The following is an 18,885-nucleotide window of genomic DNA, read 5'->3' on the forward strand; positions in this document are numbered from 1 at the left end:
ACCCCTTGCAATAAAAATTACCTGCAATAAAAAAGTTTTAATTTGGAACTAGTCCCTGAATCCATTTTCAGTAAGGAGTTAAGTCGGCTGCTCCAGGCTGCCATTAACGGGTACTGAGAAAGCTGCTCACGTCTTCTCCCATTCGCGCTCGTGCGTCCAATACCTAGTCATCCAGAGCATTTCAATTACGCTTAAATCCCGACCAAACTTCCACTAGGCCAGCGATTTTTCCTTGGCCTTTTTTTCCCCACTCTCTATCTCCATGAAATAAGAGGGAGGGGAAGGGAAGAGGAAAATCAGATAGCCTATCGTTCACTCATTTTCTCCTCAGAATCCAATCACGAACTGAGAACAAAAGCAGGAGACGGAAAAAAAATTCTGTTCCTTTTTATACCATGTATGTTCTATTCGGAATAGGCTACATGCCATATAAAAATGAAATATAAAATTCGAATGCTGGAACTTCCCTATTTCAAGAAAAATGTAAATAAGTGAAAATAGAAGCACTGGACATAGAGTTACCATTCCCAGTCGAATCATATCTCGTTCAGTCGACATTTAGGAGAAGATCACTTTTAAGCATATATTAAATGAAAGCTAACTGTTTTTTGCAAGCTACATTGAATCTTTAAATCTGTAAGATACCTCTAAGGAAAAACGAATTTAGTGTAGAAAGATATGTAACAAATAAAGGGAGTACAAATATGTGCAACAGTTTTTAAACATTATAACTTCTACTTCAGAACCTCTGTCTCACCTTCTTTCTCCTTCCTCTTTCTTCTTTTTTAATATGTGTATGTGTTCTAAGAAATATTTTTAGAACTAGTAAAAAATGGTTTAAATTTGTAGACTAAGAAAGCGAAAGAAGGTCTTCAAGGATGACGGCAAATGTCCACACAAATTAAACTGCTTTGGATTTTAATGGCACTTTTATGCCATAAACATCATGAGTAATCATTACATAGAAGTCATATCCGGCATAAATGTTTTAAAAAATAGGTATGGTAAGATATAAAACTGTGAGAAAACCGTACTTGAAATGGAATATGAATAAATAATATACAAAAGTAGCATTCGATATCGTTTATGTTATTGATAACATATAGCATTCAAACACCAAATGCATTTGTTAATCTAAAATCTGTTAGTATTTGACTGGAAGTTACTTTTCAGTTAAAATCAGGAAGTATGATTCACAATACTCCTCTTTCAGCATTCAAACACCAAATGCATTTGTTAATCTAAAATCTGTTAGTATTTGACTGGAAGTTACTTTTCAGTTAAAATCAGGAAGTATGATTCACAATACTCCTCTTTCAGAGCAAGAAGTACTGCAAAATTAACTTAAAAGTTCAAGATACAACACTGTTAAGCATTTAGAGAAAGCTAAGCGAGAGGATTACTTGCAACCTATCCACATAAATAGCAGATTCAGGGCATATTCTCCAGATATCTAAAATTGCTTGAATGTGATGGAGCATGAATAATTTAATAAATTTGTAAACAACTGGAATCGCGCATTGTATGTAACTCATCGACTGTAGTTTATATTATTTTCAATAATTCACACTGCACATTCGTAAGATCATTAACTCTGAAAAACTGCGTTAGATTGGAAATTTAATGAATATTGTTAATGATAACTGTTACAATGGATGCAAAGTTATCCTTCAAACAGATCTGTGATAATATTTTCAAGAGGTTAAATTATTAGATTCGGCACTGAATCGTATGAATTCCTGGGACTTAAAATATAAAGCATATCGAGACTCAAAGCAAAACTTGATTACTGCCTGATCCAAAGAGGACATCATCCTTTAATTCATCATAATCCTATCCCCCCCCTTCGAGGAAACAAGGGAGGGGAACATAATGAGTTTGGAAAAGGGTCGAAACTATCTAGCTCTGATTCATTAGTGATCTGTTATCTGATAAAAAAAAAAACAAAGGAATTGTTAAATATAGAAATACGAAGTTATATAAAACAATTTTCATATGTACCTTATAAAAATTTGAATTGAGCACAACTTTTCGTACGATGCGTGTCAGAACTGTCCATAATTTCTTCCAGACAAGACCCAATATGTATTAATTAGTTCTCTACAGAGCACTACAATTGCCATTCCTCAGAATGAACTAAATACGGCAAAGGTAACGACCGCCTCTGAGGAGAGATCTCTTTGGGCACCTGTAAGAAGTAAAAATATATATTGGGATGTAATGTCCAGTTCACTGAGCTGGAACAGACAAAAGACCTTATTTGTCTTGCCCGTCTGCTAATAAGCTGGATATTCTAATGGAACATAACTTAATGATCTATTATGGTGTTTTATTCTTTTCTTATTCAATTTTTGGAATGACAAAAAAAAAATAATTTTCTTTTAGAACAAAAAACGTCCTAGTTACTTGCAGGTTGCATTATTCTGTTCCTAGTTACCCCCATGTAAAAATGCTTATTGCCATTATTTTAATTTCATGAGTTTGATAAACTAAGTACCTTCCTTTTAATAACGATTTAGAAAAATAACTGTAGATATGAAAAATACCTTTCAAAGTCTGAGTGATATATTACATTACATCAACAGAAATTCTCTGAGGTCTCATGCCGTCAACATCTAGCAATTATTTTTAAATGTCTTTGAATGCAAATCGGTATATATATTTGATGATTAAGTGAATAAATGTAATCAATATGCATACGAAATCGCTGCGAAAGAATAAATGAACACCCCAAGACAACTTCAGGACTTATCGCAATTCAATTGCAAATTGACTTGAATCAGAATAATCTCTAAACGTTAACCAAAAAAAGTTTTTTCTCATTTAACAAAAGCAATTGCTATTCTTCATTCCTACTTTAATATGTTGACTTAATCCCTTACAGCTAGTTTCCAGAAGTCTCATCCCCTTTTTACTTTTTTTTATTTTTTCCCAGACCAATTTGCACAATTTAAATCACTTTTTCGCTGCCAATAATAAAGAAACGGGAATAAGACCAACTGACAAATATTTGCGAAAGAAATCTAATGCACACTGGGAGAAAATGAAAGATATTAAAGGCTACAGAATATTTTTTTTTATTCTGAAAACATTTCCATGGGTATTGGCTGATTTCAGCTCTTCAAAAAATGAACTGAATAGTGCAGAAAAAGAAGTAAAAATAACCTCACTACCCCCCGTTGTGAAATACAAATTTTCTGCCTTCTCCACCCTAATTGTATTCAACTCTTGGCATTTGCTTTAATTAAGGATAAAATCCGTTGCCAGTACTAAAGCCATTGTGGAAAAGAAGCCGAGGTGATATTACGTTAAATATATGCGAGAAGTAGGGGCATTTATATGCTAATTCTCAATATGTCGCCTTTCCTCTTCAAAGGAGAACGAAGAAATTTTCCGTAAGTTTTGGCTTAAAAGATTAGCGCCTGGACCGAAAATATATCAAAATATTTATCAGATCCTTATAATAGGTTGTGAAAAATACGTCATTTTCGTTGGGAATTATAAGCCCGAGTGGATGGAAAAGGATTTTATATCGTTAATTTTAGTCAAGGAATGTGTGTTTTCCTGGAATCTTAATCTCTTTAAGTAAGTGATGTATTGGAAGATGCATGGCAATCAATTTATTTTGTCCGGCATTATTTTTTAGATTTTTTTTTCCAGTTCCTAAATTTTGAAATTTTTCTTTGCGTTCTGGGGGATTTTACTGTATCTTTCTTCAACTATAAATCATTAGAAATTTCACTCGAGTGCGTTTTAACTTCAAGTGAGTTTTATGACGTTCATGAATCATTTATGCAAATTAGAACTTATGCTGCTGAGTTCTGCGCTTTTTATTTGTTTCTTTGATAGCTAGCAATAAATAGCTAATACGTTATGGTATTTATTTAGATTAGATTCAACATTTAACTTTTTATGGAAGGATTTAACGTAAAATATTGCTGATCATATTGACTGCAACCATATCTGTATGTAATAAATACACATATTTAGACTCGTTTAAATATAATTTATTCATACTTAAATGTTTCTACTATGAAATAAAAAGTGCCAAATCAATGTTCGTAAATTTTTAAATATTTTAAAATCACGCATATGATAATGTTGCTTGATAAAAAAATTGTCAGTATTATCTTTTAAGTTTTTTTTTTTGGAAGTTGCATATGAAAGTTAAACTTTTTATTAATAAACGTATGATGCCTTTTGGGTAGAAGAATTGTTATATTTGTATATTACTGTTAAATAAAAGCTTGTATTGGAATTGAATAGGCACTTTTCTTCCCTTGTCTTTACTATCGCTAACAAAGCATAAGCATACCAAATATTAATGATGATTCAAATAAATGTATGGCTCAACTATATTCCTTCTCAGCTGCACTTGTGTGTTGTTTAGTTGTTATAAAACTTATACAGAACATTCGATTAAAAAACTTATGTACCTAGAACATTCTCGAATTTCTTTTTGTTCTCACGCAGGCACGTGTTTCTTCTTCGTCATTTGCACTTTCGTAGCTGAAGAAGAAGGTTCTGTTTAAACTTCAGAACTATAATGTTATAAGGCTACCTTAATTCCTGTTAATAATTATTGATTTTATTTTAACATTTAGTTCAAAGGCGCGTTCTTTTTTAATATTCAGTAAGTTTTCCATCTAATACTGATGTCAGTTGAGTAATTATTGAAATATTAAGTTAAAGGAATTAATCTACTTAAATTTTAAGTAAATATTAAAATATTTCTGAGCAATTTTAACTCGCTCCTCTAATTCTTAATATTGGAGGGTGTTTCGTGACAAATAAAGGCAGGTTAGCTGAGAATTCATGATTCTTGCTTTGATATCAACTAAATTTTGACATAAAGAATATTTTAGCGGAAATTTTTCGACATTTCTGGACAATTATATTACGCTACCACGCACATTTTTACTCATATAACTTGTTGATTGCTATTCCGTGATTATAACAGACTTTTATCTTATCCGTAGCCTGGAAAACGAGGAATTTTCAGAGTGATGTCACTTATAAATACAATTACTTTAACAAACTGAGTGATTTAAAGATACAAATGCACTTTTTTTAATAATTGCATCTCTGTTTTATTTTTGATATAATTTAATATATTTAATTACATTACTTCCGACTAATAATTTTGATGAACATTTATTTTCAGCATTATTATAATTAATGATGATGTTTCTAATGTTATATATATTACGTACTTCAGGATAGGATCCTTAGCCTTTTCTCACCTTTGCCTTTTTGTTGTTAATAATCTAAATAATGCAGCTGTAGCAAAACTGCGAAGCTCATAAAATCACAAGGTTCAAAATCATCAACTAATTCATCAACTACAACCATTTACTTGCCGAATTTTTTTTTCTTTTAATTTTTATCTTCATTTTGGAGTTCATCTATTATAACATATCCCGTTAAATTCTTCGTATTTTTTATTACTCTGTCAGTCTCAGAAAGTTCATTTATTGCGTTTAACTTTTAATGCAAAAACTGTCATTCGTAAGTTCATCTGGAAATGCGTAGCATTATTATTTTCCCCTTCGCTGACGAACAAAAAAGAAAAAAGGGAAAAACGTTATCCCTTTCTTGCTGAGGTTAAGTGGTTCTGTTTCAATCGATACGGGTATTGGAAGAAAATTTATTCAGACGTTTTTATGCTTTTCTTAAGAATTTCCGCTTAATAAAAGAACGATTAATTCCTTTTTATCTTCTTTACGTCTACCACGATTTCCTATTTAAAAGTGGAATTTTAATGCGTTCTATTCAGTGAGTATTGAAAAATGCTTCAGTTATTACAGGCTTACGTTATTTATTTTAAGCGAGCGATGACAAATTATTTAAGATTGAAAAGCATGAGATGATTCTTAGATAGTTTTTAACAAAGCGTGGCAGAGATGATTTTTTTATATTCTTAAATTATGCTTTGTTTAAAGCATTCATTATAGTTAAAAATTTGTTTTTGAATGCTTTTAGCTTATAACAGATTAGTTTGATGACTGTTATTTAAAAATAAAATTTGAAAACTTATGACGTATTTTTGCTTTATAATAGTCCTTTGGTTATTAGTAAAGCTTTTATAGCATATAAAAACAGAACATAGAAAGACCACGAATATTCAATTAGTACAGTAGTTGGCAAGCCACGCCCCTTCATGACATTAGATTCGCTGCTTTAGGTGACGTGACCAGCAAAACAGTGCTTGACCCCTGCCCCTTCTACAGCTCTTGGCATTTTCTCGCAAGAAGCAATGGACTTCAAAGTTATTTCCACCTCAGCTTGTACCTTATCTGGAGAATACTATTTACAGGCTTTCTCAAACGTCAGGCCCAATTCGGGATTCATTCAGAAATCTGGAAAGGAATTCCCAGCTGCATGCTAGAATAGTAACAATAGTATCAAAGTAACACGAGTTAGCTCTTGTATGTTTATTGTATTCGATCGAACAATCGAACATCATGATGTGAAGGATTGAATTGAATTATACTGTTATGCCAAAAATATCAATGGCTACCACCGCAGGAGGATGTCTTCTGTGAGGATTGAATCAGAGAAACTTACTTTCATTACACATAAGAAACTGCATGAAAACGTCGTGCAGCCAGTCCATTTAGGCCACTAGAAATCGAATCGGGATTTGCGGTAACTGAATGTGATGTTGCTTTGTAAATATAAGCCATCCGGTTGTTTCTAAAACGAAGTACTCGAACCATTACTGCGTTATACTTGTGTCAATATTACAGATCCAGAAAATGGTGAATACTGTAAAACAAAATGGGGTTTTACGTGGCAGCTATGTTATGAGAGTGCATTCAAAATTTATAAGCTCCTCTGGCTTTACACAATATATACATGCGTTTGTTTTAACTCTCAAACATTATTTAGCAACAAGAAAACGATAAAAAGTATGTATGAGCTTACAGTACAACTCTCATTCAGGCATTTGCGTTTACATTCAAGCATTCAAAAATAGCACAGTTATAGTAATAGTAATACTCTCGTTTCCGCTGATTCGAATCCGCGGTTCAACAATTTAACCATGGTCACTTCTTTTTAACCATTTAGATAAATTATTGCTAAGTTTAAAACGCCCAGGTAGTTGCGATCGTACGCACAAATGCGCCTGCGCAGCTTGAGCGTACGTTTCAATACTTATTTAGCGCTTCGATGGAAAAATATGTCTCTTACTGTTTTACATCCTCTGAAGTACACGTATTGCATATTTTTTTCTTGAGTGATATGTTACAATTCCGGTGCTACTGGATTTAACTGTAGGAAAATATATACAAAAACATGTTTAGTGTCTCATATTGAAGCGAAACTGCGTTTAGCTTATACAGTCATTAGGTTATTTTGAAGCAGAAGACATGAAAAACATGCAGTGCCCACGACGGCACTCGAAATGTGGACTTCACGCGTTGATAGTGCTTCCAATTACACGACGACGACATGCCGAAAGGAGGGAGGAAATACTTTTGGAATTAAAGTATAGGTTATTACGTTATATCATTAAAACTAGCTTTTAGTTAAACAGTTAGGTAAATTAAATATTTATAGAGATATATTCACGCGAACCTGCTTTTAGTTAAAGCCAATTCATATTTAACTAGTGTGGTAAAAATTTCGTGCATGTGATCGGGTTCTAAGGATTCGTAAATAAAATTGTACTTTAGCGAATGGTTTACAAATCTATATATATAAAGAAGAATGTCTGTGTGTTTGTTCGCGATTAACCCAGTCACTATTACAGTCATCGTCACCAAACGTTTCACAATTCTTTTGTTAGTCCTGGGAAAAGTCGACATGTACTTTTTACGCTAATTTTCGCCCTCGTTTTCGTGGCAACAGTCTCGAGCTTAAAAATAAATAATAATTCTTAATAATTCTCGAGATAAAAATGCTTTATTTCGAAAAGTGTTGCTACTGCTTATTAATTTCTGATTAATTATGATCAATTTTTGCCATATTTAATCGACTAAAATTGAATATAAGTGAAATATTGGATTGAATTTGAGCTTTTACGACCGTTTGATTAGAAAGACGAAAATCATTAAAAACTGCGTGCCATTGTTTCTGATATAATGAGAGAGAATTAGTTAATTTTTATATGGAAATTTTTTTTATGTGGATTCCATGAAAATTGTATGACTATGAATCGCATTTTTTGCATTGTATAGAAAAGGATTATAGCGGTATCGTTCACTCTGTTGCTAGATACATTACTTTCAATCTAACTTAACTGGCATCGGATACTTCGTCTAGTATGGCATAAATTATTCAGAGAAATGGTTAGTAATTTTATTATATCATAAAATGTTCTCTCGTCTTTCTATTAGGTAGAGAACACGCATGATATTTAATCTACAAAATAAGTGCAACAAAACATAAAGTAAAAATTATTAGGCTACTTGCCACTCCATTTAAAAGTTAGTATGTTTATAATTCGAATACATGCATCAATATGCAAATATTTTTAACGTGATATATTTTGATTTCCGTTGAAAAATGTTGTAAATAATATTTTCCTCTCTTAATTCCAGGTGCATAGAAAAGAATTGTCCAAAACAGGGATGGAAAAACAGATCACTGGTAAGTGTTTTATATATATATATATACGTGTGTGTGTGTATAATGTTTTAGAAATGCGGGGAAGAAGACACAAATAATTGTTATTATTGGCGGATGGTTATAGATAGTGCTTGCGTAACTGCGCAGTGGAAGAAGAAACACTTTGCAGGTACCAAGATGCATAATTTTATTCGTTCAGTAGCAATTTCTTATGACACTTATTCTCCTTTTCACGTCACTATGGGTGCGAAAAGCACACCACAATTTTAAATACACTTATCACAATTTTAAACAGTAGAAGATACAGCGAAGCGACGAACCTTGAGCTAGCCAGGCGAGAGCGAGTAGAAAAAAAAATGAATGCTTACTTCAGCAAGACCTATATAATCGTATATGATTGAAAACTTTTCAAAAGAAGTTTTTGAACGGTGATTTGCCAAGAACCCTACGCAATGCAGGTTAATTTTTCAGCCGTGCAGTTTAAAAAAGTTGTGACTGTTTTTAGAATGTAAATGGGAAGTACCCAAATTAAAATGAGTAATTTTTTTAGTTTCATATTTTTTTATCGTACATATCCCCTCTCTTTCAACGAGGAAAAAGCTTTACGATAGAAAAGCCTGTTTAGGAAAAAGCCTTTTAGAGAGTTAGCAAATGAATAGAAATTTTGTACAATATGCGCTTTTTTCGATGAGAAAACAAATTAATTGTTTTAAGGCCATGGCCTTAGGTTTAATTGTCACCCTTCATTTGTTATGAACGTTCACATATCACATCATATAAAAAAATACATAAAAATATAATTTGGAAAGATGATAGCGAATATAGTATATAATATGCAAACTAAATGTATTGTCGAATTTCAAATTCCGTAAAAATGGAAGTTTTTAAATTTCTTGAAATGCTTCTCTTGAACTATTATAAAAAGTGTTCTAAAATATGGATATATAAACTTAAATCGTGCACAATTCTTGAAATTCTTAAATATCGTAACGTAAATTTTACAGTCTTTGTCTTTTAAAGTCTTTTGTAAAAGTGTTGTAGTCAATATAAAACTAAAATTTTAGCAAGAACTAATGAAAGATATCCTTAGAAAGAGGGTTATTTCGAGTTGTCGCTTCATTCGAAGAGAGCAGTTGATTTCATGCAACAAATGATTAATTAAAAGGGTAACTGCAATGTTCCTGTTTGCAATGTCATATAATCAGTGCGATATTATTCCGTGTCATGCAATCTTGCGTACTCTATTGCTATCAATTTTCGTGAATTGGGCTCAAGCGCAATAACTGTTATATTGTGCTTGTTTAATCTTTTAGAAACAAAAGGCTCAATGTGACAAATAGCTCAAAACGAAGCCAAATGCCCCCTCCCCCTTAAACAATCTGGCAAAATGCCGACGAAAAGCTCCATCTAATATGTCATAAAATGGGCAGCAAATGGGAATATTTCTTCAACTCCTTGTTATTTAGTAGAGTTTGGGAAATTGTTTTGAAATGCCATCTGATCTGCTGCCATAGAAATTGACCAAAATATAAAGCGTGTAATTAATTTCTAGATGGAATTTATATTCTCACATAAAGTTACGTGTCCTTAACATAAGTTCCATATAAAGTTTGATTTTCTGGATTCTTTTAAGTACATAATTTAAAATAGTGTATAATATAAAATGTACGTTGGGTATTTCAAAACAACTGTATATTTTGAGTGGTTGGTTGTGAACCTGTTGATCAAGTGTAAGAAATGAATCAAATGAGAAAGGTCGTCATATCTTGGCAATTCCGGTCACGTGATTTCTTTTAGTAAAAAGTATGCAAATTTTAAATTTCTATCCAGGCCATAAAGCTTTCTCTGACTTTTTTTAATAAAATATATGTATATTTTAAAAATATGTCAATGAGGAAAATGTTTTCCACAACCGAATTAGTGAATTAAAAAGCAAAGTAATCCATCCTAATACGCCTACTAGCGACCGAGCGATAAAATCGCTGGACACTGGTAGTTCCGACCTGGGTTCGAATCCAAGCGAACGGGCGGCTGCATGGGCGTTTCCAATGGTTTTCCCGCTGTGTAACGTCTATACGAGCCATTTTTGCCTTGAAAGTCCTCCCCGAAGGTGTCCTTTTCCCTGGGCAGGTAGTCCTTTTTGTGCTTTGCTATAATAAACTAAACCAAATCATCCTGATACAGTCCAAACTACTCGTGATATCATTGGGTCTGCATGCAGATATTAAAAAGAACTAGGCATACTAAGGTTTTTAATATGAATTACCAAAAATATTTTCGCCAGTAAAAAGCATTAATTTAAAAGCGCTGTTTTAAATTATGTTAAAGCACTAAAATTTTAAATTTTATTTTTAACTTGATTTTATATTGTCTGTAAATCACCGTTTTCTTTTTAACTTATAAAATTTAAGTTACATAATTTTGACATTTTTTTCGGATTAGTGTTGCGTATTATGTACCAATTTCTTATCTCTTTTAGAAGATCCTCAGCAAAGAATAACTGACCAATGGAAATTCCACATAAATTAGGTACTGACTAATCAGGGACGTTTCCCGGCTTATTTCAATCGGTTCCATCTACAAAATAATGATAAATGCTTAATTTGTGATAAGTTTGGGGATGCCAGGCACTGCGTCGATGAATGTACGCTTACCCGGAGTGCAAGAGAGAAATATAGAAAGAATTTTAAGGAAGATTTTAAAAGGAGCTATTCAAATTTGAAAGATTTTGCAGAGACAATAATGAAGATTATAAATAAATACGACCAAAGATAGAATTCGAATTCGGCACTGAGACTCAGATTTTGGATTTTTTATGTTTTTTGTTTCTTTTTCTTTTTTTTTTTTTTTTTTTTTTTTTTTTTTTTGCCAGTCCTATTTTTTGATCATACGGCCAGCTTGTGCCGGCTAGGAGGATCGGGGCTGTACCCTTATAATAATAATAATAATAGACAACACTTATAAAATTTAAATCTCGTATATTTTTCATGAAAGGCATTCACGTGCTAAAAATTACCGTAGCTCAGCCTTTTTATTACTCGTTTTTTAAGCAGAAACCTGTACTACCAGCCATTTAAACCTGTACTACCAGCCAGTGTTGTCTGTACTACCAGCCATTTAAAAGCTATTCGTACGTGTAGTCTTTATATAAATCTTGGAAATTGACTGTTTTGATTTTGAGGGATGGGGAATTGCTATGAGTATTTTAATTGCCCTCCTTTACTTTGCGAAAGCATGCTTCCCTGCTTTTTATGATTCGTCTCCAAGAACTGATAACAAGGGGAAAGCGGGATTCAATTGTTGGGAGGAGGGAATAGACTTTCGCGTCGGTTTTGACGCTCGAAATTAATGAGCTTCCAGGTAAATAACATACAGATAAATAAAGTTGCATTATATTATGCATTCATTTTATAATAATAAAATTTATAATAATAAAATAAAATCTAAGTATTATTAAAACATTAACTTGTAATAGTTATTCACACATTACATTTCATTCGAGGCGCCCAGACAGGAAAGTGGTTAGTGACTCTAAGTACCGTACCGTAGAGCCCGAGTTCGAATCCTGGAGAAGGTATGGATGTAATTTCTCCGTCTCTTCACAGCAGGCAGCGGTGGCTCACATGTTAGGGGCCTCCATAATAAAGAGACCACTGCTTCCAACCTTAGTAGTGACCAACGTTTATAAACGACTAGAGCTCGCCATTGGAGAGGGAAAACTCTTTATGCAATACTTTGTTTTTTATATTACATTATCCTCAATAATACGGACATGTTATTTCTAAAACTATCACCGACCCACAAACAGCTGAACGGTAATTGGTAGTTTGGCGTGAATTCAAATCCCGGAGAGTGTGCTGTCTGCATGTATGGTTTGCCTTGTGAATAGCGTGAATAAGACAGTAGGATATTCCTAAAAATATCTGCTATGAAAGCATCCCTTCGTTTAGGCATGTAGTAGCCTTCGAGTGCTTTACTATAATCCAAGTAATCTAGTTCTAAAAATATTCCAAAATGAAAGAAATGTTGAAAAATAATTCATAGAAAATTACATATTTTTAATAAGTTTAGTAATTTACGTCGGTAAAGATTAGACATAGATTTTAATATTAGTGTCATATAATAGCTCTAAAAAGTAGTTTGTGCAAAATATTTTCAATTAGAGCTTAAAAAATTGCTTTAATAATGAGCATTTATACCATCAATCGTAATTAATGAAAGGCGTTATTATGCATTCTGGCTACAAAATAATCATTTGCTTGTATAACATAATGTACGTATTGATTTTTTTTTTCTTGACGTATATTTTCAGTAATTAAATATTCTATTCGTTTCGGGGGCTGTTGATTAGTTTTTTCAAGCCACTCTTCACGCCAGTTCTTTCACAAACAATAACGATTCCGCAGTTCTAATCGACGTTCTTTGGCGCCCAACTGGCTTCTTATACTTTTGTCGATACTGGCATACGGCCCAAAAATGGCAACCCTTTTCCTTCTCCTTCAACGTAAGGGAATGAAAAGAAGCTTTCAACTCGAGAATTGCAGTTCGGGGATTTGGCGGGATCTGAGTGCGAAACGTGAACCCGAAACATTGGCAGATCATTTAATTTCTTGCAACGTTTCTCTAAAGAATGAAGGCTTCTTCTTCGCTCGTCTCTTTATTTGAAAAATGATGGAACTTCCCCAGTTTTTTATGTAGCGTTTCTTTCTTTCTCTTTTTTTCTTCTTTTGGCCTGTAAAGGGCCAACTTGTCAGGGACTAGATGGCTTGAGAAATAAAATTGGATAAAATAGCCGGTATTCCGGTTGTCTATCCCCCCCCCCCGATTTCGTTATCTGATAGACAACTTCGTTTAGGTTTGCAGTGTTTACTAGCAGCTACATTTTTTTTATTCATTAATATTACATTCATGTGGATATCGTGAAATTTAATATTTTATAGAATTCTGTTCCCGTAGCTGGCAACATTTTTTTTTTTAATTTCACAACCTAGTAATGACTTTAGCCCACAAGTTGTGATGATGCTTCTTAAATTTTTAACCTGTTTTCATGAAATGTGGACAGAAGTTATCGTAATAGCCATCATGCATTTGTGCCATTGACTGAAAACAGTCCTCATAACTCATTTGAATTTTACATTAACCTTTTGATAGTCATCAACAAGCTCAGCAAGCCGGTTTTCCTTAAAAGTCCCCACAAAGGCAACTCTTCCCTTAGGAAAATAACCCTCAAGTGCTTTGCGAATTTTCTAAGTATTTTATAATTTACTACAGTTTCCTTCAAGGTACATTTCTGTACCCCTCCCATGAAAAGAGATTTTTGGAAACGAATTGCTCCTACGTTTGGCTTCAAGCAAATTTTCTAGCCTTTTAACATTAACTTCTTCAACTTATAATTTTTTATTTCCACCTCTAGTCACGTTTAGCTTGTATGTTGAGCGGCGAATATCTTTTATGTCTTTTCAATGTAACTCATGAAACTAATTTTATGATCTAATGGCATATCAAAGAACATCATATATATATTATTATTAATATTTTTATTTATTTATTTAATTTTGCTATACAGTTTTTATAAAATACAGTAATACTCACGGTTAAATCATAAATAGGCATTTAAATTCATAATATTGCATTTTCCACACCAATGGCGGAATGTTTAAGAGTGCTTAACATTGATATTCCTACCTGCAGCCCAAACCCTGGCGAATGGGCTGGCTGCAGGTTTAGTTTTCGTTTTCTCATGTATAACATAAATACGTGACAATTGCCCTTAAAAGCTCTCCACGAAAGTATCCCTCCGTTTTAGGCAGGTAATCCTTATGTACTTTTCTGTATTCAAATAACCTAACCTAACTTAATCTGAACTGCACGTGGCCCACCAGCGGCCGAGCGGTAGAGTCGCTGAACGCTGGTAGTTCGGTCTGAGGTTCGAATCCCGCGAACGGGCTGGTTGCATGGGAGTTTTCGTGGTTTTCTCCATGTGTAACGTGTATACGAGCCAGTTTCCCTTAGAAGAAAGTCCTCCACGAAGGCATTCCTCCTCCTAGGCAGATAGCCCTCGAGGCTTTGCCATAATCACACACACACACACACACTGAACTGCACGTAGTTTTAAGCATAGCATTTTATTTGAATTTATCTGTAACGATACTGCTAAGTTTATTCAGAATAATGTATTAATTTATAGCATTAGCATTTGAGTTGTACTAAGGAAACTTGCTGAATCCGGGTTCGATAAGACTGTATTCGGCGCTTTCGGACTCGTAAGAAATGATTCTTAAATCCGCAAAGTCGTGATTATATGACTGAAGCTATAATATTTTTCTTTCCATTTTAAGTTCTGTGGGATATAAATGGCATATAACACATTCATATATTACGTCGTTTAGCAAGCCTGTTATTTAGTTCAGCCCTTATTTTAACATTATGCGCGTTGAATAGATAAGATTTTTAAGTAATTCAAAGCACTCGAATTATTTTTTGTTTTTCACAAATTTGGTTTGGTTCGGTTAGTTGCACTATTTCAAAGCACTCGAAAGTGATCTGCCTAAAGGGAAGGATGCCTTAGTGGAGGACTTTCTAAGGAAAGCTGGCTTGTATACACGTTACATATGGGGAAAACCATGGAAACGCTCATGGAGCCAGCCTGTTCGCTGGATTTGAACATCGGACCGAACTACCAGTGTTCGGCGACTTTACCGCTTGGCCACTGGTGGGCCTTTCACAGTTTTGATCCCGTTTAATACGTAAAGTGATTTCAGGATAGTGGTGCTTCATTTTGATTATTATTCTTTTCCTAAATTCTCATATAAATATACAAAGTTTAAAGACTTTCTTCCTATAAGAATATTTTTATTGATATTAGTAAAAATCATGATCCTTATTTAAGATGCAACTCATTATTAATTCGGAATTTATTATCGGCCCTTAACACTGAATTTTATGAACTCTTATTCCAAATTTTAATTCTTGCATAATTTGTGACAACAAAAGGAAAACTCCTTTTTATTAAACCTTTTATGTTTTAGATTCATCAAAATATTTCCAATATAAAATTGGCATTTCGAGGATAAACAGGTACAGGTTCATCTTCATCAGCTGCAAAGAAATTTGCAAGATGAGTCTTGTGGTTTAGCTAAATTTATGTTTCACTTTAATGTATTTCTGTTCTGTTTTGATATTTCTAATGTGCCAGAAACCTTTAAATATTACAAAATCGAGCATTTGGTGTTACTTTTCTGTTTAATTAGTTGACTGATTTTCTGTTCGTGACAGCGTACGAAGTGATATTTCCGACGAAATCTCAGTTTTAAAGTCTTGCATGATTATATAAGTCCTATTAAAATCGATTAGTGAAAGTGAAAGAAAACAGATTTTTATACTTTTCATTTTCTTCTTCTTCTTCTTCTTCTTTTAAATATTTAAACTCAAATGTTTATCTTGCTTCGTAAGGTATTTTATGCACTCAAGATTAAATTGAAAAAACATTGAGCATGAAATGACTTTAAAAGTATTAACTCTGAAGTTTAAAAAAGTAGATAACGAAAAGTAGAATTATTTTATACGTTGTAAAATGAATATGTCTGATTTCTCTCTATATATGTATAAAAAACTATTTTTTTTTTCCTTTTAATCCTAAACTTCGTCCGTTTCTTTGAATTTCTATCGTCTAACTCCGGTGGAAATGCGTAAAAAATTTTGAAATAAAGGCGGGAGTCGGAAGATGAAGAAAAAGAGCCGTTTTATCTCACCGAAAATAAAAAAGAGAAGTTTAAAAAAAAGGGAAGAAGAAGAAAGAAAAAAAAACAGACGACAGTACTAGAAACAACACAATAAAAAATCTTTTTTACTGCGAAAGAAATCCGATACAGAAGGCTGTTTTGTCCAACTTGGTGTAAAATTAATGGATCTAAATAAAGCCGGGTTCTTCACTTTACGATCAGTTCAGATTGGGGGAACGAAAAGGGGCAGGGGGAAGCTTCCAGGTAACTCCTCTCCTCCCTTTCCAAACTGAGCTTTACGGGGAAAAAGCAAACAGAAGACTTTGCAATCTCCGGTATTTTTTCCCCAGTTTTAGACAAAGCTTGTTCAAAAGAAGACTTTTCCCCTGTATTCCCTGCGTTCACTGACGTTCCCTGTGGGGAGGATGGAAAGGGGTGCTCACTATTTGCGCGCAAGGCGTCGTTTTATCTGTGTCTATACCTTAGAAGTGTGTCCTGCGCATGGGCTGATATGCAATGATAGCATACTACCTTGTTTTCTATTTGAGGGTGGCTCTGTAAGGGATCAGGCGCAAATTGCATCGTGTAGCTATATTGTGCTAATTGGCCTAGATATGCATTCACATATGAAAATCATTTTCTAGGTTTTTACAAGCCTGTATATCAGTTTAACCAGAGCAAAAGTAAAACAGCAAAGAAACAGAAGATTAAAAAGATTTGCAAAATTGCCATCGTGAAAAAGAGAATCTATAGGGGCTTGCTTTGCATTCCATCGTAATACTTTTTAATTTTTCTCCATAAAGTTTTTCCTAAACTTCTAAATAGCTTGTTTGTTTCTTTCATATAAGTTCCTAGATACTTTTTTTCTGGACTGGGCATGACAAAAGTTCCTAGACACTTTTTTTCTGGACTGTACATAACATAAGTTCCTAGACAATGTTTTCTGGACTGTACATGACATAAGTTCCTAGACACTTTTTTTTCTGGACTGTACATTGCATAAGTTCCTGGACTCTTTTTTTCTGGACTGTACAGGATATTTTTTTTATCCCTTCTGCTCTTGCACATTGATTGAGCATGAGCGGTGTACAGAAGCTGTGTAATGTTTTGAGGGAAAAATATCTAAGCGTTTTATTAGTTACGAAATGCTCAAGTGTGAATGGGCAGCAAGACGCTGAAATACTGCAGCCCAAATGAATCCGCAAGGCTTCGTTCAGACGCTGGTATAAATGTCATAACTGGTTTAAGCCGAGGTTCATTGCTAGGTAACTAGACCTTGCTACGTCACAAAAACTGGTATAGAGGTTTTGGCATAAAGTTCGAAGTTTTCAATTCTATCCCAACTTGGTATAAGGGATGGCCAATCAGAGCGAAAACTGTGGATGCATCCACGCGTGCTCAAATTTAGCTTTTCTAACTGGCTACGGCTTAGACCCTGTCTGGCAGATGTGAACGGTACTCCCGCATTTTATGCCTTATGAATATACTTTTACCTTTATGACATTTATACCACCGTCCGAAGAGAACCTTTAAACAGCACTTCCCATCATGGATAAAAACACGTATACCAAAATTTCGAACTGTGCTTTTTAATGTGAACTGTGCTTAATCGTGATTTTTATTCTTTGTCCCTTGAAACTGAACATGATATTTCTCCAAGTATCGTATTTTGCATTCCATTCATGAGGATTAGACGAAAATATTAGCATTTCCTACTTTTTTTAGTCTATTCTTTCTCTTAAAAGAGAAAAAGCATGAGAAATTATACCTCAGTTTATTATATCGTTAAAACTACATAGGAGAGTTAAGTATTCTTGAAGAGACAGTAAGTTGGTATACCATGTGGACTAATTTAGCATTTAGTTGGCTTTATTTTCTGACTATTCTCGCGATTTGTATGGATTGGAAGTATTTTGGTCACATCTTTTACTCGCCGTTTAGTCTTCTTAAGAGAAAAAGTTCATTTTATGGCTACTTATGATCTTAGAACAATGAAACATAAGTCATAATTTTAGGCGAACGAACGTTGAATAAAGATCATTAATTTTATTGGGAAATGTTTATATATGGAAGAATGTACTTCATGGTTATTTTCTTTTCATGTGTGAAAGAATCAGAACTGTTATTTTCTTTCTACTTTTGATTTTTGGGTTAAATAATGATGGAATTTTAAAATTTAAAACTTATGACCATATTTACAGATGAATTCCTGTTGTTAAAAATGTCAATCTAATACGTGTATCCATCTTACTCCCGCTGTCTCATATTTCAGGTATTAGTTAAACTTATCCCTTAACGTTTACAACAGACGAGATCTATATGCTTAATTTGGCCTCTGGATGTTCTGTTTAGATCATAATTATTCCACCAGAGGGTCGTCTTTAAATTCAAACGTTATTTTTCCCATTTCAAAGCATTATTAAAAAGTACGAGGTGTGCAACCTTATTTCTTCTGTAATCCAATGCACAAATATTAATCCGCAGTCACTGCATTAATGCGCACAGTCAATGGATTAATCCAATGTTTGCGGCATACTAACTCCTATTTCTGGCTACCAAAAATTTATCCACATAATTTTATTTTGTTGTT

At 33.5% G+C, this 18,885-nt stretch overlaps 1 protein-coding gene across 4 annotated transcripts in view; it reads left to right on the forward strand.

Annotated features, from left to right (window-relative positions):
* Nucleotides 1-18,885, forward strand: part of LOC118188260 (irregular chiasm C-roughest protein-like) — an 824,083-nt gene that overhangs the window by 480,700 nt on the left and 324,498 nt on the right. For all 4 annotated transcript variants that reach the window (XM_085814197.1, XM_085814196.1, XM_085814211.1 and 1 more), the window contains one exon: nt 8,547-8,595. In XM_085814197.1, coding sequence (XP_085670323.1) covers nt 8,577-8,595 — 19 coding nt within the window. In that variant the 5' untranslated portion in view covers nt 8,547-8,576. The remainder of the gene's footprint in view (nt 1-8,546; nt 8,596-18,885) is intronic.

Source organism: Stegodyphus dumicola, chromosome 1 (genome assembly GCF_044657685.1).
Source record: "Stegodyphus dumicola isolate Sdum_Otavi_A_Nest chromosome 1, ASM4465768v1".
Classification (NCBI taxonomy): Eukaryota; Metazoa; Arthropoda; class Arachnida; order Araneae; family Eresidae; genus Stegodyphus; species Stegodyphus dumicola.